At 43.3% G+C, this 27,047-nt stretch overlaps 2 protein-coding genes across 4 annotated transcripts in view; both read left to right on the top strand.

The window, feature by feature from the left end:
* The window catches only part of fchsd2 (FCH and double SH3 domains 2), a 29,931-nt gene extending 14,021 nt beyond the window's left edge, over positions 1-15,910 (top strand). The window contains exons 5-22 of one of the 3 annotated variants that reach the window (XM_019885829.1): positions 246-390; positions 636-769; positions 915-969; positions 1,157-1,285; positions 3,543-3,665; positions 3,964-4,059; positions 4,807-4,881; positions 5,901-6,017; positions 6,838-6,942; positions 8,666-8,755; positions 8,924-8,986; positions 11,273-11,407; positions 11,620-11,703; positions 11,836-12,013; positions 13,432-13,652; positions 14,507-14,687; positions 14,786-14,913; positions 15,003-15,910. In XM_019885829.1, coding sequence (XP_019741388.1) covers positions 246-390; positions 636-769; positions 915-969; positions 1,157-1,285; positions 3,543-3,665; positions 3,964-4,059; positions 4,807-4,881; positions 5,901-6,017; positions 6,838-6,942; positions 8,666-8,755; positions 8,924-8,986; positions 11,273-11,407; positions 11,620-11,703; positions 11,836-12,013; positions 13,432-13,652; positions 14,507-14,687; positions 14,786-14,913; positions 15,003-15,095 — 2,152 coding nt within the window. In that variant the 3' untranslated portion in view covers positions 15,096-15,910. The remainder of the gene's footprint in view (positions 1-245; positions 391-635; positions 770-914; positions 970-1,156; positions 1,286-3,542; positions 3,666-3,963; positions 4,060-4,806; positions 4,882-5,900; positions 6,018-6,837; positions 6,943-8,665; positions 8,756-8,923; positions 8,987-11,272; positions 11,408-11,619; positions 11,704-11,835; positions 12,014-13,431; positions 13,653-14,506; positions 14,688-14,785; positions 14,914-15,002) is intronic. The other 2 variants (XM_019885830.1, XM_019885831.1) reach the window with 2 other exon arrangements.
* A 365-nt stretch (positions 15,911-16,275) lies between these two features.
* LOC109525388 (NACHT and WD repeat domain-containing protein 2) lies at positions 16,276-26,700 on the top strand. The gene is made up of 10 exons (XM_019885821.1): positions 16,276-19,091; positions 19,204-19,292; positions 19,702-19,809; positions 20,412-20,597; positions 20,677-20,785; positions 20,878-21,035; positions 21,764-22,123; positions 22,262-22,363; positions 22,879-23,593; positions 23,681-26,700. The coding sequence occupies exons 1-10, from the start codon at positions 19,019-19,021 to the stop codon at positions 26,698-26,700; spliced, it is 4,920 nt and encodes a 1,639-aa protein (XP_019741380.1). The 5' UTR covers positions 16,276-19,018.
* Positions 26,701-27,047: the final 347 nt, after the last annotated feature.

Genomic DNA, 27,047 nt, shown 5'->3' with positions numbered 1-27,047 from the left:
ACAGCAAAACAATTCCAGGCCCTTTCGATGTACTCTTGAGTAATTATTCTTTGTTTCATAGAAAGACATGATGATTTTTAGCAAATACAGCAATGCAAAGGTTCATGAATCACATCAAATATCAATTTATATTCTTGTTCCTTTGCCCTAATTTGAGACTTTAAATTATATTACAGGATAACTTCAACATTTGTAATTATGTGTCTAACAGTGCACACGCCATTGTGTTTATCCTGTCCAACCAGGAATGTGTATGCCGTGTGGCGGTCCTACTTAGAGGGTACAGTGCAGGTGAGCCAGTCCAGACTCAATGTGTGTGACGACTACAAGAGTCAAGTTTCAGATCCTGCAAAGACTGTCAGACTATACAAGGAGCAGCAACTAAAAAAGGTGACTACTTAAATGGTGTACTTCATCCTAAAATGTAAGGACGACAGAAGTGGGGTGATGTGGCCGAACTTAGGGGGTTTTAGACTATCTAAAGCCCAGTGGCGGCACTCTGAACTCTTTGTAAATTATCTCTGCTATTACATGAGTCTATACGCTCATCATGACACACTTTAACATGCGATTTACAGTACGTTGAAAAGTGCTTTTCCTTACTTATCCCTGATGTTTCTTCTCCCCTGATAAAGATCATTGATCAGTTAAGTGGCATTCAGGCAGAGCTGCAGGAGTCGGTAAAGGAACTGGCAAAAGCCAAGAAAAAATACTACGATTGTGAGCAGGTCGCCCACGCAGTAAGAGAAAAGGCGGATATCGAAGCCAAGTAAGTGTGTAAAATTTTAAGATAAAAAATACTGGATGGATTCTTTTAATATGAATTCAATTGGTAAGCCAAATTGGCAACGAGAATAGCTAAATGAGATCAAAACTGAATGCATTGTTTTTTGATTATTGCACTCTCTTTTTAGGTCTAAACTGGCTCTTTTTCAGTCAAGAATTAGCTTGCAAAAAGCAAGTGTAAAGGTAAGACCGTTGATATACTGTGTGTTTGTGAAATGCGCTTTGTAAATGAAGCTTCCTTGCCTTCTATTGTTGGAAACGGATGTGCTGTTTTGACTTTGCCTCTTGGATGAGCCCTAAGAATTTACAATACATGGAGAGACTAAAGTGAACGTTGAAATGGTTGGTGTCTGTCATTCCGTCTTCTCAGTTGAAAGCAAAGAGAAGTGACTGCAACTCGAAGGCAACACAGGCCAGAAATGACTATTTGTTAACATTAGCTGCTGCCAACGCTCACCATGACCGCTACTACCACACAGACCTGCTCCACTGCATACAGGTATTTGTCAAAATGATTTAAAAATGTCTCAGGGAATCCACCTTAGACCTCCTGACTCCTTAAATCCATGCACTTCATGTTTCATTTCATTTGTAGGCTACTTTATGTTCATAAGGGCTCAAAGGCAACTACAGTATTACTGCAATGACATGTTCTTTCATTACATGTGGCTTAAGAGTTTTAGTCATGTCTCATGCTTGAGGGAATTTCCAGGAAAGAAGCACCTTGAATTAAAAATCAACTCAATCTGTCTCATTCCCTTCAATGTTTGCGGCGAAGGCGACCACATCAAACAAATCAATGTGGGGTTTTGATTTGGTTGGAGCAGAATTGAACAATTCCCCATTTGAAATGATGGACAGGCATGAAATTGTAATCTTTGAGGGAGCTTCTGCATCACTCATCTTTTCGCTGCTAAACTTTAATTTCAAATCCGCGAGGAAACACATACGTACAAATAATAACGTCAAAGCATTTCTGAAAACTTACCTTGAGATATGTGTTGAGTGTTTGTGAAATCAGTTCAATTTGTGGAAATACAAATTCATAACTACAAAAAAAAAGGTTCACTTCACTGGAAAAGCAGGTACTTACACAAGCTATGATAAGGTACTATTTCAAGTACCTGATCAGCCTGGGTTCCAAATGGGGTGGGCTGACTTATTTGGGTGACATAAACCACTGCAGGTGGCTCATTGGTGTCGCAAATTTGCCATTGCCGTGTTATTGTAAAACCGGACAAGAGAAAATACAGTACATGCATCCACAGTCACCCATTTGCTGCCATGATCCATTTGCTTCTGATAGGGTACAGTATGTTCATGATTCAGCTCAATTCAGATGTTTTTGCCCATATGCAACATTCTGCTCTGCTTAATTCATATCCCAAAGCTGCAACATTAATCAGGATGGTGTGTACTAAATTATTTAGAAAAATTTTGACTTGACTTTCTCATTAAAAAAATAAAATAAAATCCAACACTAGTATTGGGAAAAAGTACATGAATGACTTAGCCTGCAAGCATGCTAATTACCTTCAAATCTTTCAGTCTATAGGATTTTATTGTCACCCCTCTGTTCAGCTCCAATTTCAATGTCTGTGCCCCCCCAACCCCATAAACTCAAGCCTAAGGTTTCCATGAGCATCGACACTATGAGGCACTCCTGAATAATAAATCAGCAGCGCCGAGTGACAGAAGGCTGCAGGGGATTGTGCATATACACAAATACAAGAACATGTACACATACAAGCGAATGCGGGACAGTGCCAGAGGAAAACAATCTGCTAGTTATTTCTCTCCTGCGCTTGTAAGTTCACTCCGTAAACACATCTTGTGTCCCGATGTGTCATCAGATTCATCTGTTAGACTCATGCACACATGCAAGTCAACTCACAACCTCTCTGCTTCTGCCTCTCTGCACTGTGTTTATTTCACATGCATTCGTTCAAGCCAGTCACACACAAGCAAATACACGAACCCACTTGCTATGATTCGGGTATTTTCCTGGAAGCTGACTCATTTCATTTCAGTGCAACTGCAAATGGATGAAAAAAAGGTGTGGGAAGAGAAAAAAAACAGGGGAAGGAGATAAACATCAAAATAAGGAACAATTAGAATGAAGTCAGCCCACCCATAATGACATAACTTCCTTTACATTTCCTTTATATTCCATTGTGTGTGGTTATGCACACTGACGTTGGTATGAATCATGTGTGAATATTTGAAATTATGTTTTTGAATTGTTGTGAATTGACATATGAACCCCCTTACCCTTCCTGCAGCTGTGAGAATGAAATCCAAAACACACACACACACACACACACACACACACACACACACACACACACACACACGCACACAGATGACAGCCTACACTCACATTTTCTTTTTATAGCTGCTTGTTTTCACCATCAACTTTCATATCTGCCGAAATATTCACTTTTTCTCCTTTACTCTATCGCTTCCTGATTTTTATTTGTTTGTGTATTTTTTATTCTCTGCCTACATGTTCTAATTTACTTAGCTCCTCATGGAAACTACGCTAACACTTCCTTCAGAGGGTCACGCTTCATCCAATGTGTTTACGACTGAATAATGATTTAATGTGTTCAATTGAACACGTTCCACATTTGTGACTAGTGGGTGCGTGAGGCTTCAAACAGGCAATGTGAATCAAATGCGTCATCTGTGTTCATTTTTAAGGATTAAGTAAAAACCAAGTATCTGTCATTGCTGTTATGTTTTCTCTCCTCCAGGCCTTGGATGGCAGGATCTATGAGCATGTGAAAGACTACCTGATAGCATTGTGTCGCACGGAGCTTGAAGCCTCAGAAGCGTCACATAACACCTTCCAGTTCCTGTTGGACAAATCGACCAGGGTGAATAAGAAGTTCTTTTTCACTCATTTTTAACATCAGAATTTTGTAAAGGTGAAAAAGTATACATTAAAATTTAAAAATGCTGACCAAAAGCAATGAAACTGTGACTTTTCAGAGGATGCGTTACAACTAGGCAGTTTTCCCCACCAATTAATATGATATATTGTCGGCGTTTAGCGGTCATTGTACTGTAGTAGGGACACATATACAGGGGTCGGGCAGTCAGTGAACGTATTTGGGCCAAGTGTTCTCATCATGGAATGGTCTAATGCAAAATGTACGCGTGTATCGTTATTAGATAATACAAGAGTTCAACCAGCAGTTGTTCATGCAAGAGAACCCAGTGTTCCACAAAGCACACGACTTCCAGTTCCAGCCCAGTGAGTGTGACAAGGTAGGAGATGGTGAGCACAACGTTGTGCTAATGTGCTGTAAAGTACGCTCATGGTCAAACAGCAGGAGCCGTTTTTTTTTTTTTCTTCTGTAAAATCCATCTTACTGGCACACATTCACGCACGAACACATCATTCACCAAGTCGTAAGTCATATCCTGACACATTCTTTTGCTGTGGCATACAATGCGACATTACACTTTCTTCAGTATCAGTTGGATCACTGAATAGAATACACAGAGAAATTTTAATCTGCAGTTTTTGAGGCGGCTCACTTATTCCATGGAAAGTTCCCGTTTTCTTTTGACACCTTTTTTTTATGAATTGGCAGTTTCTCCGTGGTGATAATTGCTTTTCTATTTAGCAATAACGGCTTGGCCATTCAATTGGATCCTGGATGCTGTTGTCGATAGATCAAAATTGTCAAAATAATGCAACAGTAGAAACCTGATGTCTGAACACACATTACTGTAGCTCTCCTCCTCATTTTTATTATATTAAATTGTTATGTTATATTCATTTCCACGCTATTTCCTTCATTCAATTACCGGTAGTATTCTCTTGACTTTTCGAGAACACTTTTTTTTTTTTTGCCAGCAGTTGAGCTCCGTATACATAGTATGTTATTCCTTTCCTGTGTCCTCCTGATCCTACTTAACCTCTGCTAACACTTTTCCCTTAACTATTCCTTCACTTACTACTCCTTGTGTTTGTGTGCTTGTGATCCTGCTCTTGGTTGCATGTGCCAGACTCTGAGCTCGGTGCAGCAGTTGGTGGACATTGAGCCTTCACCCGTCAGTGCCATGAGAATGACCCTGGCACAGGTAGCCATAACCAGTCGTGTCTTTGTTGCATTCAGAAGCCACGGATCATCATTTTGGAGCCTTTTGCGTCTGCTCTCAAAACGCTCCCATTGTAACATTTCATGTCATGTGTGAAATATGCATCTGCTAGCTGGGTGAAGTGAACACGATTGTACTTGGAATTTCAAGGTAGGCTTACTAAAAACACAAAAGGTTCATTCTCATCTACAGAGCCTTGCCAGTTATTTACAGTTTCAACAGTTTCACAAATCACATGAATATATTTTCCATGAACACGGCACATACTTAGAGTTGTGAAAGACGATGCTTCACACTAGATCAGTTCGAGTTAGATAACTTGCTCCCAGATGAAACATACCTGAAACAAGGATTGTAATTCACCACTGAGAATGTATTATCCCATGGCGGTTTAAACATGTAAAACCGGGTGTTGCATATGGCTCATAATATACCAGAGGGAAATAACACCTCTTTTCTTCCCATAATACGCTCACTATGAAGAACTAGGATGCCAATTTTTATCACAGTTCTTGAGATGCACAAGAGGAAGTTCGTTATTAGCATATGAAATGTAACTTTTTGTTTTGTCAGTCCCCACACTTTACCAAGGTGCAGTCTGTTTGTGCTTAAAAACAAACAAATCGGTATTTTGCATGGACATGCAAACAGATGATGTAATGCTGTACTGAAGAATAATATATTATTTCCCCCAAGACTCGCAATTAATTGGTAGTAAGCATAAAAATGTACAAATAAACACATTGTTTTTCCACACATGTGGTTTTGATGGCGGCAGAATAACTAGCAGCTTTGCAGCACATCCTCAATTTCGAACAGGAGACAGAAGAAATGCCTCTTTCTTCCTCTCGATAGCAACATGAACAGCTTCTGCATGTTACAAACCCTGTTTCAGTTTTCTTGCTTTTCTTTCTGTTCTGTTCTGCATTTGCGTATGTTTGCCCGTGTGTTTTCCCGTGCGTTTACTCTGCCTGCTGGATTGTGTGTGTTTGTTTTGTTAGAGTCGTCAGCTGGAGTCAGAAATGGGGACCACAGAGGAGCACAGTCTGAACAAAGAGGCCAGGAAATGGGCGACACGAGTAGCCAGGGAACACAAGAATATCATCCATTACAAGAGAGTGAGACATTGCAATGTATTGTGTGCATAACATACATTATAAACACTTTATATTAATGTATCTGCAGTTAATTTGGGTCATTTTTTTGAATATTGTGAGTAGTTGGAAATGACAAGGGACTGTCAAAAGACTTTCAAGAGATGTTAAAAGACGCATTTTCATTTCTTTTTTTTTTTTTTTTTTTCAAATTTTGAGAAAACATTTCCTTTTCACAAATTATTCGGACTGTTTCAAAGTCTAAATCGAAGTTGCTGGCGTCCGCCAGAAACCTGTCACAATTTGGTCAATTTCATATCCTTTTTTCGCTCATCAATATTATTGGTGGGCCGGCATGACTGGTGAGTTGGTTAGCACGTTCGCCTCACAGTGCAGAGGTGCAGGGTTCGATTCCGGCCCGGCCTTCCTGTGTGGTTGTTTGTCTATGTGTGCCCTGCGATTGGCAGGTAACCAGTTCAGGGTGTACCCCGCCTACTGCCCGAAGTCTGCTGGGATAGGCAACAGCACCCCCCGTGACCCTTGTGAGGATAAGCGGATTAGAAAATGGATGGATGGATAGATGGACTTTCCCTGGCTGCGGACCATCCAAAGTGTATAGCAAGGCCCCAGTACACCCGCGACCCTAATGAGGTTAAGGGGTAAAGATGAAAAGATGGATTCCCAACTTAGTAGAGTCTTTTAACACTTTCTTGTGTCATTTCCAGCCAGAATATACCCTTTCACCAAATAAAAATATTATTTAGGTCTAGAATCATTCTATACTGTATCTTATAACAAAATAAATCATGATTTCCAGTATATGTTTTTGTGTGTGTTTATTCAGTCACTGGAGGAGTGTGAGAGTCATGGGCTGCCCCCCACCGAACAGGGCAGATCGGATCTTGAGATGAAGATCGAAGAATCCAAAGAAAACATACGCAAAGCTGAGGTTTGTGACTTTCTGTCCCCTACAGACCAACACTTAACGCCGCATGATGTTGAAAACATTTTTGCAGCTGTTATTTACTTAGAGGTGTCTGAAAAGGACTGACTGATAAATGGTTCACTGCAGTCAAAATACATTCTATTTTTGCTCGCACATGTCTGACACCCTCTTCTGGCAGTTTTTCACAAATGTCTACTTCACATGACAAGAATATACTATTAATAGTGTGCAAACCCACGTATTGCAAACACAGGTGGTGCAAGAATCAGCTGTGTAATCACAGCTCTTTTCACAATGTCTCCTGCTGAAATTGTCTCTCTACTCTGCATTGCCAGTACTACCTTGATCGAGCTTATACATATTTCATGAAATGGCTGCATTGTAGAGCTCTTATCAGAGCTTTATAAAGGAAACGAAAGTAGTACAACTTGCATTCATCCATTTTTCACGATAGCATTATGCGCACAATTATAGCAATTTTCTCTTGGATCCACGTTTTACGACTGGCAAGTGTGAATCACTCAAAGGAGTTCTCCGCAGTATCAATCTGGGCGGCTTCAATGTGATCTGCACAATGGCAACTTGTTCACGCCATCTGCAAATGGAGCTCTTGCAGTTTCTTATAAATGTACTTTACCCGCGGTGATCTCAGACTTCATCGAGTCTGTTTATGCTTCCGCAATGTAGACCGTGTGCCTCACCTGCACTGAATTCAGAGGGAATGAGAAGAGCCACTTCGATTGGCCGGGAATCAAGATGTCTGTGTTCACTCCCACAGCGGCGCAAACACTCATTTCTAACTGCGCCTGTCTGGGAAAATACCAAAAGCGAGAAAACTGCACCCATGCACACAGCTACACTGTATTTTCTGCTATACTTATGCTGGGCACAAAAATAGGTCTCTATGTTCTTCCGTAGCATTTGATCTATGCCTACAGAAAACAAGAAAGAGCATGTTTATTAAGCAGTGCTGGAGCGCTGTCAGTATTTGTTTGCAGTCAGACATACGCACTCTGATCCACCAGCATTCAATGTGCTGTGTCAGCATGAAAGACAGACTGAAGGAGCAGGTAATGAATGAGGACAGCAATGAAATGTAGAGGAGACAACGAGAGGATTACAGATGAAGGGGAGAGAGTTGAGCAAAAGAGGCTGGCAGGCAGGGATTTCCTACTGTGTTTTTATCGCTTCATCATATTGTCTCATTAGTAAAGAAGACAGCACATATGCGGTCCTCGTAGTGCTGGCAGCTCATTAAAAGTAAGTTTAGAAATAAAAAGTGAGCTGTCTGATTTTAATACATCATCCCTATGTAGAGTTTGACTTTGATTGATTACAAGCTGTTGGATAGAGCTAAATGAATTAAATGGCAAACAACAAAACTAATTGTGCCATAGCCGATATGCAGTATGACACAGGTCACAAAGTTCAACAGATCATACTCACCCCTTCTTGACTCTTCTTGAAACAATGTTTATTTTGCAAGAATCAAAAGTTTATACTGTATAACGTATCAGTATATGTTGTTTGTCAGTGCCAGCTTCGAACTGTCTGATATTCTTCCAAGTCTTCATACAACTAGCCATTTACAGTTCCATGTTACCATTTCATAACTTGTTTCCTCTTCATATCAAGAAAGTAACAAGTATGTTCCAGCAGATCAGTGTGTACTCTATAGCATATTTGTTGGATGGGTGTCACAATCATTTCCTTTCTTTCCTCAAAGACAATAAAGTTAAAAGCAGAAGCTCGCTTGGACCTCCTGCGGCAAGTGGGCGTTGCTGTGGACACCTGGCTGAAGAGCGCCATGAACCAGGTATGATCCAGTCTACGTACTAAATGTGCATTGATGGTTCTTGCTGCATGATTTGCCTTCATTCTGTGTATATGATGTCGCTATGGGAACGCTTGCATGAATTCCACGTTTCACAATGAGTGTTTTTTAATTTGTGTGTAAAGCATCTCACTCTTTCTGTGCATGTAGGTGATGGAGGAGCTCGAGAATGAGCGCTGGGCCAACTGCACTTCCCACGATCCCTCACTGTCGGTGAGACAACGCCTCACTCTCATTGTGTTGCTGTTCTCTTTGTCAAAACAGCATGTTCACTCCTGTTTGAAGCTGATGTTGTGCTTCTTTTATTTCTAAAGGACAGAAATTGTGTACCTTCCATAGCCCTAATAATGTAGAAAAATTTAAGCAGGTTCTCCTACAGTCTGTTGCCCCAACTGGGACATTCCTTTGCGTTCTGTCCTGAAATGTTCAGAAATGAAGACTCTTTAGACTGGCAACCAGAGGCTTTCATTTTTTATGATTTCATGATAAACGACCCAGCCAGAATAGCTCTCCTGACAAATCACCTCCTGAATGATGCAAAGATAATTGATTGATCCCCGCACGGCCTAATTATCTGTCTGACCAGCCAGCCTATGAAAAACAAGCACATAAGTAACTCAGAAGAATCAATTTCCGTAGCAAACTTCACAGGACAAAAGATGATCTCTTTGCAATCATTAAAAAAAAAAATTATCATAATTAAAGTTACAGATTCATCTTCCAGTCATCAGACATAATAATGCATGTGTCTTTGCGTGCAGACTTATGAATGGGGATGTTGTTTTTCGGGATTCATGAGTGTCATGAGTCCAGAAGCAGTATTAAGAGACTTAGATGAGAGATAGTAGGTGTAGAGGAATTAAAGTGGCATGGTAGTAAAGGTGGAGTGATAATGAAAAGGTAAACTTGGATGCTGAGGTCAGACAAAAGAGAGAAAGAGATGGATAAAGTGCAAATTGCGTCAACTGATTCACAGTTCCATATTGACCTTCATTTACACTGATGAATACTAAGATACAGTATCTCTCGTCTACGGTACTTTTTCAGGCAATGGTGGCTTGCCAATTATCACTAAATATCACTGCTGTGAGCGCCAAACTTTTCTCGTGGACTTGTTTTTGGAAAAGTCCATGGGCTAATCACACCATAGTACTTTTCCCACAAGCTTATTGCTATTATTATTATTATTATTATTATTATTATTATTATTATTATTATTATTATTATTATTATTATTATTATTATTATTATTATTATTATTATCATTGTTATTATTGTTAAAAGTATTTCTTATTGCATAACGTAGCTAAGACTAGAGGTGGAGGGACAATTAACATTTCTACAAAAGCAGTCCATTTTGTCCTAAAGCCTTCTGATCACAGCTAGAAAGTTGAAGCTGAAGAGCAGTTCCACCTTTAATCATGACAATGACCCCAAGCATACATCACATTGATCAAAAATGACTTAGATAAGGAAATAAATCGGACAGATTTGAGGCAAGGAAGATGTGTGCAAATGTTGCTCAGTCAAAATGTGCAAAACATGTTTAAACAAAACAATAAGTAGCAATCAACAGACAACCACGGACGGGCACTTGTGATTATTGTGGCTTAAAGTTAGGCAGTGCATTCTGTAAGTGTAATAAGCGGATGTCAGATGCTGAGGGAGGGTCACAGTCTGTGGCAGGAGGCACGGGTAGGGGGGTGGAGTGCGGGCAGAACAGTGAGAGAGTTGAGTCATAGATGATTATAACATCTAAGCGGTATCCGGGGAAACATCACTTTGATCCTTTGTTTTATTTTACTTTTGAGGACCTACTTTTACAAATGACCAAAAACTGATAAGAATTAGTTTAAAGGTTTTAGACTAATAGAAGAGCAAATTTATTCTTCAACATAATTTCTTGCATCTGCATCATCTTATGTGATCTTCAATTTGGAAATCTGTTGCCCTACCATAAGCATGGCATGATGATATGAAATGTATGCCAATTATTGAAAAATCATAACAAAATCGAAAATAATAAATCTTTTTTTTTTCTAAATTTGAGTGACCTGCACACATTTAACTTCCAACACTCATGTATTATGTTTACTGAGTCAATAGAAATCTGATAACTGAACACAATAGCTTAGGAAAGGCTAAACACACACACACACACACACACACACACACACACACACACACACACACACACACAGAGTACATACCGACACAAAGGTGAAAGCACACATGCACACAAACATTGTGGGCAGGTCAGCGCACTATGGCGGCTCCTTCTGCCACAAGGTCACATGACCTTCATAGAAGCCAGTCAAAGGCTTTCGCAGCAAAAGTGGGAGAGGCTGGACTGCGTCATTCATCCACTGCTCTCCACCTGTATTGAAAAGTGCATATCACCTCACAGGAAGGAACGGCTGAATCATTTTGAACGGGGGAAACAGACAAAATGTCTCCTTAATTGTTTTTGACTTGAATTGGGACCTGTGTTTGTAACAGGGTACAGTTGACTTGGAGCGTGAAGACGGCGACGAGTGTGAAGAGAATATGGAGGTTTTCGACGACAGCAGCTCCAGCCCTTCAGGAACCCTTCGCAATTACCCACTGACCTGCAAAGTCCTCTTCTCATACAAGGTATGAAACAATGCGGGCAAATACGCACCGTGCTCCGAAAACAGTTTCTTCGAGGACCACATTTTAGTGCAGAACTGTAAATGTATAAATGCGATGTCAGCAAAAAAAAGTCATTGTGTATGGTCGGAAGCTAAAATGTTCAGGACATGTTGCTCAGTTGATATTTCTGTAGCTCTAAACACCATCACACACCGTCTCTCCTTCCGTGCCAGGCTTCTCAGCCAGATGAGTTAACCATCGATGAACAGGAGATGTTGGAGGTTATTGAGGATGGCGACATGGAGGACTGGGTCAAGGTGCGCGAGTACACATGTAACGTTCACAACAAATGAGCGTCAAGTTTGTAGTAACAACAAACACGATCTCTTCAGGTGTGTGTGGGTAGTTGTCGACCTGCTGAGTGTGGATTTCTCATTTGTCCTCCACAGGCTCGCAATAAGACAGGCCAAGTAGGTTATGTTCCTGAGAAATACCTCCAGTTCCCCGCATCCAACAGTCTGCTGAGCATGCTTCAGTCACTGGCAACTCTGGACGCTCGGTCACACACTTCTTCCAACTCAACCGAACCAGAGTTGCTCTCCGGCTGTGTCAACGGCGATGCTAACAGTAAGTTTTATAACCGTGTGAACAAAATGCCTTTTGTTTGGACTTCATCTGTAATTTTAAACTCAACTTTTCTTGAATTCTTGCCTTCATGCCACTGTCTAGAAAGACAGGCATACAGTCCTCTCCTGCTATATCGTTCACTTACTGTGGTCCAGCTGCATTACAGATTATTTTTTGTTTGTACAAGGTATTCATCGGTACTTGTCTTCTGTACAAGCCCCGCACTGTATAGCAGTAATCTGCACTTTTTAAATGCTTTTAAGTGTATACTTGCTAAATGTAAAGGCCTCACATAGATGAAATGAGAGCCGCAGTCGAGAACACTAAATGTGAAACGCAATTAGCACATTCACTTGGAGCTGCTGTCAGCCCCATCACATCAAACGTTCACACGTAGACTTACTGGCATGTCACCACACCAGACCCACATCTGAAAGGCTCGTATCCAGCACATTGCCCCGACAATAGGAACTGTATTTTCGAGACGTCTTCTCAAATATATTTACAGTGTTTTTACTGTGCGTTTTAGTAAGTGTGTGGGCGTGTCAAACTGTATAAAGGGTGGGTCTAGAACGTATCCCGCGATTAATTGGTGTTCACTGTTTAACGTTTTGCACTACAGCCTGACAAATCCTGTGTTTCCACCATAGTGTAACTAATATGGCAACAGCTGCGTGTCCTCATAGCACCGACACAGCATGCCATTGAATACAACAAAAAAAGATGAACGCAATACAATGGATTGCAGTGTTCGGACAAAAACAAAACAAAACAAAACAAAACAAAAAACTAAAACACACACACAGTCCACTGAAATACCTTGGAAATAATGAGACTGCTGAAATGCATATTGACACGCCACTATTCTTCTGGGACAATGTTCTTCTGACCATTGTGGCTTTTTCTTTTCTCAACAAAAGTGCACCAACAATTTTGTCACTGCCGTGCATCCAAAGAGGAAGAACACTATACCTGCTTTATGACAAACAGCAGGCTCAGTATTGTTCCGGCGCTGATTTGCTACATCTGACCTTTGATATCTTGAATCTATGTACAGTGGTAGAGTAAAATCTCAATCACTTCAAGGCAAAGAAATTTGCTCCCTCGTGTCAGAAAGGATAAGCAAAGCACCCAAGAATAGCTAAGAGCAAAACAGTGGACTAGTCTGAAATGGCCTTCTACGAACCCCGATGTAAATCCTATCCAGCACCTCTCCAAGGAGCTGAACCCTGCCGTCGAGAAAAGGCACCCTTCAAACCTGAAACAACTTGCTTGCGCCGTTCACAGTGAAAACACGAGCCATAACAGGATTCATTGTTCCAAGAAGCTGCATCTAGAATAGCTTTTCCTACTGTGTGTCTAATTGCTGTCCATTATCCCCCCCCCCAACCCCACCCCGCCCCCACACCCCCCTACAGTGGTGTATGTACGAGCACTTTACGATTACGAAGGCCAGGCGGAGGAGGAACTCTCCTTCTCGGAGGGAGCGGTCATTCGCCTTTTAAGCCGCGACACTCAGACCGATGATGGTTTCTGGGAGGGGGAGCTTAACGGAAAGGTGGGCGTCTTCCCCTCTGTTTTGGTGGAGGACTTGACAGAGAATGGAGAGACTGGATTGGGAGGGACCACTGACATACAGGTAAAGTATTGCCTGCACGCTCTTTCTGTCCGTTTGGTTATTTAGGCTTTCTGCATTTCGGCACAGCACATGGCAGTGACTTACTTTCTACAGTATTTTATTCCATCGTATGTCATGGTGACATACGTAAATGGGATGTCTTATGTCAGATCCAAAACAAAACACACACACACACACACACACACACACACGCACACGCACACACGCACACACACACACACACACACACACGCACACACACACACACACACACACACACACACACGTCATTTCTGCACAACTGAAGGTGGTTTTATCAGTCGAGCAGCTTATCCTGCCAATCTGCTTTCATCATGAATGTTTGTCCTTTCTGTCAGCAAGAGATTCGCGAGCGCTGCCTTATAGCTGCCGTGCTCTTGCGGTCCACTGATGAAAAGAAAACTGACGCTGCAATCACTCTTATCTGTGGCACTGCCCCATTAGAGTGACAGGAAGGATACAGCCTCTCCCCTCCCAGATTTCTGTCGACATAACACCCAACAAGTTAAAAGAGGGGAAATTTGAAATGTGTCCTGTTCACCGAATCTGCAGTGTGTACCTGCACAATCCAATAGCGCTCAACACGACAACTACACGATGGCAAACTACAGTCGCCGTAGTTTGAAAACAAGGACTGCTTCAAATGTGAAGGCTGATTTTTTTTTTTTTTTTCTCAACGTTGTGTACCTGATCGCATTAGTAGATGTGTATAGAATGTAGTTGCCTGTCGGTGGTTTTATACAGCACTGAACTTTGTGATGAAAAAAATCCAGGTAGCTCGGTTTACTATCTCGCAATTTGCAATCGTAGCTGCACTGATTTCCTTCCCCCTATAGATTTCTCCCTCTTCGAAGCTGCCGTCATCTCTTCCACCTCTTCCGCTGTATGATCAACCTCCCATAAGCCCTTTCACCAGCCCGGAGAGCTCGACTCCACCGTCTCTCCCACGCTCACCCTCTGCTGCACTCAACGGGGATCACAAGCTTCCCCTGCCCAAGTCATCGTTAACTACCACCAGTAAGCAATACAAGCCACACCTTTCCTGCAGTAAAGCAACATGACTGCACTCCGAATGGGCTTTTAAAATGAATAGAACCTTTCTCTTTTCTCTTTAGATCAAAATTCTGGGAGGAGTCCCGTGTCACCCGGGATTCAAACACAACCGCCTCGATTTCCCCCTGAAGGAGGTCCAGGCAAACTACGACCTGTTAGTATGCACAGTAGGAAAAAACAACAGTGGAACGTATGGATGGATGGATATCGATTTAAAATGTTTTCACTCAGGCTGACAACCGAAAAGGCTCAGTCTTACATTTTCTGTTTGTCTCTCAGGTGCGTGCCGCTCCTCCACCACCCAAACAGCAGTCTCGCCGGCAACACGGGAAGAGCGACAAGACGGAGGAGGTGGAGATTACGCTGGTGTAACCGAGACGCAAGATGGCACGCGGTTAGACGCACACTCCCCAAACATGATTAACCGATGGCAGCCTAGATCCCAGCGGCACAGCTCTGACCTTAAATAACCTGACGAAAACAGAACTGAACCACATCAACTGAGCCTGTCCCCAACTCGAGCTACCCCTCATTCTCTTTTATCCTCAAGTTGTGGAAGAAGGAAGAGAGGAGTGCGGGGGAGGCAGGCTTTCCAGTTAAATTTCCTCTGTATTTGCTTCCTAATGAAGTGCAGCGGTAACCTCCCCGACGGTCCCTCTGCGCCCTCCCACCTCTTTCCATTCTTGCCTTAAAAAAAACCCTCACCTCATTGGGCGGAGCCCCAATGCACACTGAAGAGGAGGAAGGGGAGGATGAGGAAGAATGTTTGCAGAGGGAAGGAAGGAGTGTTGGACAAGTGTTTTTGGCCTTGTAAAGCTTACTTCCATTTTCTTTGGAGCTGCAAAACTGCTGTTTGACTGTGACACATCAATGATTGCGTGTGGAGACTGGAGCAAATGATTTGTACGTTACCACCAATCTGTCAATGGAATACGGATGACCTCCATCACTTAATTAATGATACTACTAACGCTGACATGACCACACATCTGATTATGTTCACGAAGATTCCAAATACAGTGAAAACCTGAAACATTTTAGTCTTCTTAAAAGTTCTTGATTGATTGATACATGACAGAAGGCATCCAATATACAGGATGTTAGTGGAAAGGAAGGCTTGCGGAAGGCAGTCATATGCGTATCATGAGCACATAAGAAGAAGTGAATCACTGCATGTAAAACAAAAAACAAAACAGTTTTACATGAGTCTCTTTCCACTATTTACATACACAGCGTGTATGTAAATAGTGGAAAAAATGTCATACTTTGATTGTTGACATTTGGCTTTGCTAATCTTGAGCAACAAGAACAGAACGCTGCTGCGTGCTGTGTGTAGCAGGCAAGAAAAAAAAAGGATATGAGTGACTTTTTTTTCATAAGAATTTGATAACCCTCAAGATGATCAAATGCTAACGTTCCAATGTTTAAAAAAAAAACATTTGAAAAAAACGCCTGCACGTGGACTTCGGAATTCTTAGCCCATGACAATGTCAAATTTCCTTTCATCGGGCTGATTGGTGGTAAATGCAAAGTATTTCCCCCAAGTTTCTTAGCCCATGACAATGTCAAATTTCCTTTCATCAGCTGATTGGTGGTAAATGCAAAGTATTTCCTCCAAGGCGTGAGTGAATTTACAGAGGCTTCATAAAAAGTAAGCTTCAGGAGAATAAGCAAGGATATCCCAGCGCTTATAGTTCTCATCATCCTCCAGTACGTATTTCATGTGTATTAGTACAGTACATTACTGTTGTCGTAGGAATGTTTCATATAACAGTACTCGGCTAAAGGAACATCATATTTTATTCCTAAAGGGCATTGTAAATATAGTCGGAAGGAGGGCCCGCAAAGACAACTGGAAGGAGATGAGAAATGGAAAGAGAGAAAGGAGAGGCTGGATCCTGCCTTCTGCTCTTCCCCCCAACTCTTTCCCCGTCCTTTCTTTCTTCCCCCTCTTAACTTTTATCTAACATCCGTACTGTTCATTGGCAGTGAGTGCAACTCGGTGGCTGTCATTGTATTCACATGAGCGTACTGTATGCAGTTATGTCATGTTACACACCTGTTATGTATCTTCCTTGGCGTCGCCAATTGGTTGAACGCCGATTGACGTTAAAAGCACCGAAAGACTGATTTGATATTGAATTTGATGTTATTGTAATTATACAGGGTGACGGGAGTGACGGTATTTCCCGCATAGAAGTCAACTGCGTTGTTGTTTTTTCTGGACCGCTTGATTATGGAGCGACAGATTCATCGGCATGAGTCGTTCTCTCACATCTGCCCACCCCCCCATCCCCTACCCCCTTGTGTTTTTGCCTCTAGCGCCACAAATCATCATTCTTCATCAATTTCTTCCTGTGTTCGACGAGTGCTGGCTAAAATAGAACAGAAGCGCCCAATGGACAGATGATATTTCAAAGGGCGCTAAGTTCGACTCTCTTGTGTATCTCACTCCAAGCCCCTTAATTAAATACCCTTCAAGCCTTTAAAGTCCTTGCCGAATGGCAGCGTAGCACTTTTATTTATTTCTACACCCCCTGCAAAGTAGTAAGTAGCGCCTCCACTTCAGAGCTGACACTGGAGTCAGATACTCTGTTCATTGGGAGTCTGTGGGGACTCTTTGGTTTCATTGCGATTGATGTTTTCGTTTCAATTTCTTCCAAACGGCACTGGGGAAGACGCAGCGGCAGCCCAATGTCTTACCGCTTCTGTGCACACCAAAAATGAAACATTGATTTCACTTGACATTTTCTTGTCTCACAGTGTCGCTTCAATATTTGAGTGTAGAAACTAACCATGACAATGTTTCCTTGTGTTCTCATGAGAGATGGGGAGAACGATCATTTGAGCAATATAATTAGGTGGGATTGATTGGTGATTAATCTTGAAGCCTTATTGCGGTTGTGCTGTCTTTTTTTTAAGATAAGTTTTAGATTTCTTCTGTTCAAACAACACCGCTTTTCCCATCAGTATAACCCAATATAACCCAAACTAGTTCTGTCAAATGCCTCTCCATAGCCCAACCAACAAAATGTGGAACCGGTTTCCATATATAAAACATATTAATTAATTTTTCATTTTTGGCATTCAAGTGTTTTTTTTTTTTGTTTGTTTTTTTGTTGGGGGTTTTTTTCCACCCATTCCCGAGTGCAAATGCAAACACTGACATTTACAAAGACCACTGTATGGTGATTATCTGAAAATCAGTGCTGAGACGGCATTTGAGAAATGATGAGCATTTAATTGAACTGCCGGTGTTTGCAGCTGCACTTTTTTTGTTGTGTTTTTACGTTGGACAGACAAACGGATAGTATAGATGCAGTTAAGATCTGGGATGGGACAAACATTGGTCAAAATGTGTTACTACCGGAAATAGATGACCGTAATCCCTTTTTTTTTTATCATGAACATGTTGAGTAGCATCCATTTCTGATTGTCAATGTCTTCATATATGTTGGAGTCTTCGATCCAAAACTTGTTTTGCCCTGCTGTTAGAAGTAATCCCGATCGCAATTTTAAGTGGTGTGCGGTCAAGGCAACGAGCACGGCAGCCTCCTCCTTGATTTCTCTGAGATCTTAATTTATTATATGGTCTTAAAACTTGTTTTGAAGTTTATCGTTTACATCGGCGTCCCTCAGAAGCTCATTTTTTCAAGACTCAATCGGTCTGTTGTGAAATGTTATGTTTGCGGTTTCCATTATACAAAGACTACTTTTTTTTTAAATTTTATTTTAACAGTCCTTTTTGTTTTGCCATAGTGCATAATTCTTTTTTTATGTTGCATCCACCAGTTTGGATCAGCAGCACACTTTCTTTTAATTACTGATAAAGTGGTCGAAACCACTGGCCTTCTCTCCGGTCGGATTGTTGCCATGGTGACAAATAACAAGAACGGGGTGCAGATGTCTTTCTGCATAGTATTATTGGCTGTACAAAAAGCTAAGTTTGTATTTATTGTGTACAAATGTTAATTAATAAAATAATATTGGAAAAACAGCGTTTGCCGTCAACTTATTGTCCATCCATGTTTGCCTTCCCCGCTGTGGAGATGCGTGTGCACCACCTGTCCTGGAAATGTACACTCCAATTGTGTGTCATGAACAAACGCGTTGCCTCTTATGTACCAAGCACAAGAAGTGGGTGTGATCGGAGTCTCTCGCACTATATACAACCAAAGTGCGGAATTTCCTGAATCAGAGTGCAGATGGAAGGAAGGAGAGAACCACCGGCCTACTGAGACAAGTCAGACAATGAGAGCATTCAGCTCCTTTGGAGTTAACATTTAGAACAATACATGGACCAAGCTGCTTCCAACCGTCGCTTCGGTTCGTCCTGTGTCAAACTTTATCTGTGCTCCAACCCCGCAGGTATGTTCGGAAAGTCTCCAGATGATTCACAGAATGTTTGTAGCCATTTTTTTCTGTGTCCAAGGTTTACATTGGTTGTTTTCTTTTGGGACATTTGTGTGCAATGTCACAGACAGCGTGGTGGAGCGCAGAGCCCTGAGAGATGTCGTGTTCCCCAAACTCCGAGAGCATTGCAGACGCGAGCTGGGAGTGGACTTTAGGGTGAATACACACTTGCCACACAGTCATCAACATTCAATCAAAACTATTCTATCATGTGGATTAAAACTGAGCATGATTACCTGAAACACGAAGGCATAACTTTCAATTTGATTTCATTTTGTGTGTTGTGCGTCTGTGACATGATGACAGATTTTGATGCCTTTGCTCTTTTTATGGTCAAATTATTGAAAATGATTTCATTTATCTCGGCTACAACAGAAAGGATGTGTGTGTGTCTGTGTGTTTTGCTGGTCCCTCTCTTTGGAATGACATTGGCATTGTTGCATCTCTATTCAAAAACAAATGTACTTAAGAGTGTCGGATGCTGCAAAAAGCGCAAATGTATAACCTCTCTGTGTTGATTTAGTCGTGTGTCCGTGTTTGTGTGCACATGTGTTTCAATGTGCAGGTGATTGACCCACATGAGTCCATTCATCCCAGCCACTGGCCAGATGAGAACACCAGAAAGGAGTTGATAAAAGACTGCAGAGAAACCTCTGCTGGACCCTTTTTACTGGTAAAATACATCATCAACATTAACGTCAGACTTGACATGAACTCTATCGGAGTATCACCACTAATTTGCATGTTTACTTTATCTCTCTCTCTCTATTGCTATGTGACTTTGGCCATGTTTCTGCTGCATGGGCCACATACACATATCCCCCACACTAATTGACAAGTGTTTTTGGCAGCGTTTTTTTTTTTGTTTTTTTTTTAAGTTATCCCTTAGCGTCATCACTAGTTGTCATGGTGACCAGAAGGCATACTCTGCCATCATTTGCATGAGACATGACGGCAGACTAATTTCAGCACGGCAAAAATAGAGGGTGTAAAGTATACTATAATTATTGAGTCTAGGGATGTTTTGGCAAAAAAAAACTAAAAAAACTTGTGACGGACATGTTATTAAGACACGTGAGTGGTTTTAAGTAGTGAAAAAAACCATAGAATGTCCCCTTTAAGTATGTCGAGAAAGATGTGTCTTCCTGTTTTCCAATTTCATTATATCTTTGCAATAAAGCTTTTGCCCTTCTGTTCTCATCTACAGTCTATCTTGTCAAATCACAGTATGACTGGCGAACCGTTCTCTCTCTGTCCACACGGTTTTGCTGCAAGGCTTTGATCGGACATGAGTACGGCAGGGCCAGTCTTCCTGCCCAGGTGGAGGTGTCACACTTTCACATGCTGCTGCAGCAGATCCAACAAGCTGGCCTCAGCACTCGACCCCTGGAGAGAGTCTACCACAGAGACGAGAACACTATTCCGCTGTCGTTCTGCTTGAGACCCTCGCGCCTGCCTCAGGTCTCCAAGAAATAATGGCACTACTGTCAGTCATGTTCTTGCTTCAATATAAATGCCAATTGACTTCGTTGGCTCCAAGGAGGAGAATCACAGACAGGACTTGGTGACGGTGTTTGAGACTGCTGTGAGTATGTGCGTGCACAAGAAGCTTCTGACTGAAGGGGAAGGCCTCGGTTTAAACAGATCAGGTGAACTGGCTCTGCGTATGCATCGATTGCGCGTCTTCAAGTGTGCATTTCACCGTCGGTCATGTTATTCAAGGCTGCTTCTGGCTATTTAGTCCTTGATGGCGATCTCCGCTTTGCCCTGGTCAACTGTCCTCGTGATGACGTCGTCAGACGCTGTCTTGTTTACGTTCGCAAGGTCACTAATCTCAAGGTGGAACAAGAGGCGAGAGGGATGGACTCCTTTCAATTTAACACGCAGTCGGAGGAAGAGGTGACCGCCGCTTTCTGTTCTCATACGCGACAGTTCGACAGACAAGACATGGTGAATGAAAGAAGTGGAGAACGATTGTGAGGGCTCTGCATCAACAAACATTTATGATGATTGTTATTATTAGATTGAAATTTCAGCGCACATAAAATGATGGACGACCATTCATACCCACAGCGCCTGCATGGCAGTCAGGCGAATGAACCACAAGCTCATCAGCAAATTGTCATTTTCAGTTTTGGACAGGAAATGCATAATTTGGGGCTTAATTGTACATTCCACAATCACAAAATAAGTAGACATGTGCATCCTAAAAAAAAAAAAGTAAACACCAACAAATGCTTTGGATTAACACACGGCTATAACAATATGAATGGATTCAATTAATACTGTATGTTAACTATTTGGCCGTATATTGTAGAGGATGTCATTTTATTATTATATTTAAAAAAAAAAGGCCACTCTAGTGCAGTTAAACAAATAACCAAAATATTAAGAAACAGTTCTCATTATGATGCAGTGTTGCTCTATAGCACCGCAAACTATAACCACAGTTAAAACATGTTAAAAACATAAACATGCCATTCATACTTCTTTGAATATTAGCACACTTTCTAAGTGTGAAATTGAAACGTTTATTTTATTCTTTTTAAATATTATTATTAATTTATATAATTTTTTGGGGTACATACTGTAACAGCTAAAGATGCTCATCCTCACTGTACTTCCAGGGCACTTTTCCCATCTCTAACCGAGTAAAAGCATCACCCAGAGAGAATGATTTACTCTCCGATCTGATTGACAACTTCTTGAGAGGCCTGATCGACTCGTACCAGCTTGAGGCTTACATCACCACGGTCGAGTGTGACCCTCGCCATGGTTACACCGCGGCCCGCAGGCGGGTGTATGCGGAGTTGCTCTGCCATCGGGTGTATTCTGACCTCGTGAGGTTGACCGACAACATTGCAGAGGATGGAGAATCTGGATTCTGTGACTTCAGTGATGCTTTGGCGCGTGAGCAAGTCGAACAAGAGGAACTGCGTGCCGTCCTGTCTCGATTTTATGTCATCACGAGGCCAGAGATGGAAGAGGTCAGACGTCATTCTGTGACTATTGATAGAGTTGATCTGATCGTAAAGTCCCACCTTGACTTTCGAATGAAGCTCGAAGCTTTTGGGGTTGACTTCCCCTTTCAAAAGATGTGATCTTGACGGTTCATTTTTCCATAGGTCCGAGCCTATGTTCAGCAGAGTGACTACCAGCGTCCACTTTTGCTGACAGGAGGTCCGTGTGCCGGAAAAACAGTGCTGCTGGCTCACTGTGCTCAGCGGGTAAAGAAATTAATACGCTACAATTTCTTCCCGGACAATTCAAGTCGATTCGATTGACCACTCATTTGTTCTTGTTTTAAAACATTTGTCGTCATTGACGGTTGAGTCGTCATTAAAAAAAAAAAAAAAATTGTTCCTGTCATGATAATATTTGAACTAACATTGCGCTCATTTTCATCTTCAAAGAACATTTTAAAAAATTTAACCACTGCTAATCATTAAAATCATCTTGAAGAGTGAAGGCAGTAAATGTTGACTGCAATTTCAAATCTTATATTATCAATAATCATCTTGTCCTGAGCAGCCGGAACGGAGATGTGATGTCAAATTTTTTTCCCCTCGTTGGCCATGAAGTAAAATATGTCAATAATAACAATATAATAATATCTGCATGATCTGTAGCAACAGCTGTAGTGTACTAGATACACAGTATTAGAGCTCATGAAGAAAGCAGGTGAGTTGAATGTGTGACGTCATCATCAGCGTTGAAACCATTTCTTTTTTTTTCTCTGTAGATGAAATTCTGGCTGCAGGACGCCGATCCCGCTGTGATCACCTTTTTCGCCGACTTGCCACACTTCCCTACCCCCGAACGCTTGCTGTCCAGCTTGTGTTATCAAATCTTCAGGAGTTATGGCCGCTCTTCATCTTCCCAGGGCACCTGCTTCGGCTGTTACCGGGGTGCCACTGAGCCTCGAGACGATGACTCTGACGTCACTCAGCTAAACCTGAGGGCTGTGTTTAGGGCCATCAAAAAACCCGACATCAGTTTACATGAAGTGGCAGAATGTCTCAGCTCCCTTCTCTCCATGCTGCCGTGTTCCCAAAAACCTTTAGTTCTGATCCTGGATGGGGTGCACCAGATGGGGCATAACTTTGCTGCGCAAATCATCGAAAGCCTTCCCTCACCTCTTCCTCCCGGAGTCAAAATGATCCTCGGGGTCTCCGACAAGCAAACTCGCCTCGCGCGGGTCATTAAACTCCATTACCCAGAGTGCAGTGCACCAGGCTTTGTTTCAGACGGGGGTAAAAAGGATTTGGGGTGTCTGCACGTTGCGCTGGGCTCTGCAGACAGGAAACAATGTCTGAAGGTGCTAATGTCACTGCTAAGCAATTCGGGGAGGAGAGTGACTTCTGGACAACTGCCACTGGTGACCCGAGCGCTGACTTCCTGTTCTCTCCCTCTCTACGTCCGCCTACTACATGCTCACACCTCACTCTGGTCCTCAGGTACAGTAACCCAACTCAAAATGGACGTGTGTTTTTTTCTTCTCACATTTACTCTCATCTTCACTCTCATTTTGGTCTCCCGTTAAGATTCAGAAGTGTCCGAGTCGCAGCTTCCCGCCGGCGTCCATTCGTCGATTGCGGTCTGGCTGGATCACTTGGAGCACAAATATTCCTCCTCTGTGGTGGCCCGTGCTGTCTCTTACCTCACCCTCTCCAGAGTAGGGCTCACAGAGTCAGAACTTGCCGATCTCTTATCCAAAGCCCACTCCGATCAGGTCGCCCAAGTGGATGCTGAGAGACTGCTTCTCGACCTGAAGAGCTTTCTCACCACGACGACTATAATAGGTTGTCAAGTTTTGCTGTGGATGAGCAGACATTTTGGCCTAGTCGTGGAGAAAACGTATTTAGACACATGTGAGGCCAGGAGGAAAATTCATTCGGAGTTGGCCGATTATTTCCTGAGCCGATGGAATACATGTCTTGAAAAGTCGAGCCTAAATGAAGGCGGCGCGCGAGCGAGAGAATACGTAGATGAGCAGCCGTCACTCAGAGAGGCTGTCCATGCGAGAGAAGCTGTGGAATTGATGCATCACATCCGAGAAAGCAATAATTGGGAGCTCAGATGGGAGGTGTTGACATCATGGAGGTTCCATCGTGTTTTAGTGAAGGCTGGCCTCCTGAAGCATCTGGTGGCCATGTTGAGGCAGGAAGAGGGATCTCGGGACCATTTTAGGGAATGCGCACTCCTGGCGAGCACATTGGCGTCTTCATCCTGTTTCTTGCAGAGCTCCCCTTTGGAGCTGCCGACGTTGATGGAGGCGAGCCTCCTGCCGTACGTGGGGCTCTTTCCCGCGCTCGCGGCTTATGTCGGCGAGATCAGATGCGAGAGAAGGACGAGAGGCTGCGGATTGGCGGTTGCGCTTCCTCCCGCTCCCGATACCGTCGCCTTACTTCGGCACCTCAAATGTGAGAGCGGACCAAAACGGCTCACCGCGGCCGCTGCAGCGACACAGTGTGGGACAATCGCAAAGGTCGTGTGCGATGGCTCGGCATGGATGTGGAACGGCTCGAGCTTTGCTGCCGTGCGACTATCGGCGAGCTCTGAGCAGGGTGAGCTCAAGTTTGCAGGAGTGAAAAGCAGCCGCCGGTTCATGTTGTTTTCGACCCTATGCAACAAACTTTTTTTGTGGGACGCTACGGCTCCAGAAATCCTTACGGAGGTCAAAGCCTCACGCACACTGAACATGTTAGCGGGCTTCGTCACATCCGAAAGACGGCTATGTGCGTGGTGGAAGCAGGACAGCCTAGTGGGACTGTTTGACGCCTCCGACACAACCGTGAAAGATTTGCGCTGTCCGAGCTGCGTAACCTGTGCGGTTTTCTGCTCTGATGGCGCCCGCGTTTTTTGTGGCCAAGAGGAAGGCACCGTGTCGATATTCGACGTGGTCCAGTGCAATCTCCTTCGCTCCTGTTCCAACTCAAGCCACCGTGCAATTGTGTCGATAATCCTCTGTGAGGACAAACAGGAAATGGCGTGTGTCGAAAGTTCGGGAGATGTGAAATTATGGAATGTTCCCTCCGAAACGCCAACACTGGTTAAAGAATCCTTCGCAGGGAGCAAGTTCAACAACATGCTTAATATTGATTACTCTGATGAATTCGACAGTTTATTGGTATGTCATGGTAACCAGGTCGCAGTGTGGGATACGTGCGAGTGGGAGAAGTGTGACCGCTTCTTGGCTCCGCGGGGTCAAGCTTTCGTTCAAGCAATATTCTCCAAGGGTGGACACCATTTTCTGGCTTTCCTGGAGGCCCGTCCCCTGGTGTTGGTGTGGAGGGTTAACACGGGGCAGTGTGTTCTCTCCTTAGAGGTCCACACGTTACCTCACACCCTCCTCAAAACCACCTCAGACATCGTGTGCGTCACTGACAACGGCTGTCTTCTTGCGTGGGATTCCAAAATGGTTTTCCTTGCTGGTGAAACTCCCAAAATGGAATGCGGGGTCAAAAATGTGGCGGTGGACCAAACAGGAAGATGCTTCTACACTTCAGACGGGACACGTACAGTGTGGAGTTGGAGCTTAGAGACGGGTCTTCCGCATGCTCACTTCCTGCACGGTCATCCTGTGAAAAAGATACGTCTTAGTCGGGATGACGTGACGCTTGTGACACTCTCAGCTGAAGATATTTACATTTGGCATCCGGAAACTGGGCAGAATATCCTACGGATAGGTGGGGGCGGAGCTACAGATGTTCTTATTACACCCAACTGTCACTTTGGCGTTAGTATTTGTGAGCTAGGACTCTCTAAGGTTTGGAGAATGGCACATGGGGGTGTCGTATGCGGGATTCACCTGCACCTTTCGAGTGCACAGGTGTCCGCCGAGAGCACCTTTCTCATTGGCCTGCATGGTGGAAACCTGCTGGCTGCCAGTTTGTGGTCAGGCACAATCAGCAAAAGCTTCCGTCGAGTTGAAAGCTCAGAAGATGTCGTTGCTTTCGGCACACTTTCTCAGCATGCCGATTTTGTGGTCGTGGTGGTCGCCTCGGGGGCAATCTACACATGGAAAATGTCCGATGAAACGGTGTGCAGGCACTTTCAACTGCCGCCGACATTTTACTGTCAGCCGGAAAACTTTCGCGTGACGTCAGATGGGAGCTTTGCATTGTTGTCCATCGATAATGAAGCTATCAACCTCTTGGACGTGTCTCAGGTCAGACTTTGCTCTCTTAAAGCTGACGGTTCTGTCATGAAAGCCTGCTTGGATGAAACGGGACGTTACGTCGCTTACATATCACAGCGTAGAAGCCGATGTGGTGCTTGTTCCCAGCACACACGTGCCATTCTCACTGTTGTGCAACTCTCTGACGGAGAAAAAGTAGGCAGGGTGTTTCTGCGTAAGGATCCGTTGACGCTGCTCATGCATGGACAGCAAAGTGCGTTTGTGGGTTTTCAGGATGGGTCAGTAGGGGTGTATTGTATTTCAGGTCCCTTGACAGGTGAGGAAGATGCACTCGGATGCAGCAAAAAATCGGGGAGTAAGTTGAAAGGCTGCTGTTGCAGTGCAGGGCCACTGAGATGGTTCCCCTGCGTAAGGATCCGTTGACGCTGCTCATGCATGGACAGCAAAGTGCGTTTGTGGGTTTTCAGGATGGGTCAGTAGGGGTGTATTGTATTTCAGGTCCCTTGACAGGTGAGGAAGATGCACTCGGATGCGGCAAAAAATTGGGGGGGAAGTTGAAAGGCTGTTGTTGCAGTGCAGGGCCACTGAGGTGGTTCCCTCTAGAAGCTCCCAATGTTACGTGGCCTTCGCGAGAGCAACGAGGAACTTCATAGGACAATGATGAATTTGAGCAGACCTCCGGATTTGTGAACAAAATTGTTGGGGGAAAGAAAAAATCTAATCAAGGAGCACATTAGTTGTGTTTGTTTGTAACCACATTGTGGGGAGTG

The sequence above is a fragment of the Hippocampus comes genome, unplaced genomic scaffold (genome assembly GCF_001891065.2).
Source record: "Hippocampus comes isolate QL1 unplaced genomic scaffold, H_comes_QL1_v1.1 scaffold29, whole genome shotgun sequence".
NCBI lineage: Eukaryota > Metazoa > Chordata > Actinopteri > Syngnathiformes > Syngnathidae > Hippocampus > Hippocampus comes.
The sequence above is the reverse complement of the archived record's forward strand: the minus strand, read 5'-3'. Positions and strand labels throughout refer to the sequence as shown.

What these genes read in the sequence shown, in the direction of transcription:
- LOC109525388 (XM_019885821.1), top strand. Translation starts at nt 19,019, where the DNA reads ATGGACCAAGCTGCTTCCAACCGTCGCTTCGGTTCGTCCTGTGTCAAA. An exon ending in TCTGTGCTCCAACCCCGCAG is followed by an intron (nt 19,092 to 19,203) that starts GTATGTTCGGAA and finishes GCAATGTCACAG; the next exon opens with ACAGCGTGGTGGAGCGCAGA. An exon ending in GACCCTCGCGCCTGCCTCAG is followed by an intron (nt 20,598 to 20,676) that starts GTCTCCAAGAAA and finishes GTTGGCTCCAAG; the next exon opens with GAGGAGAATCACAGACAGGA.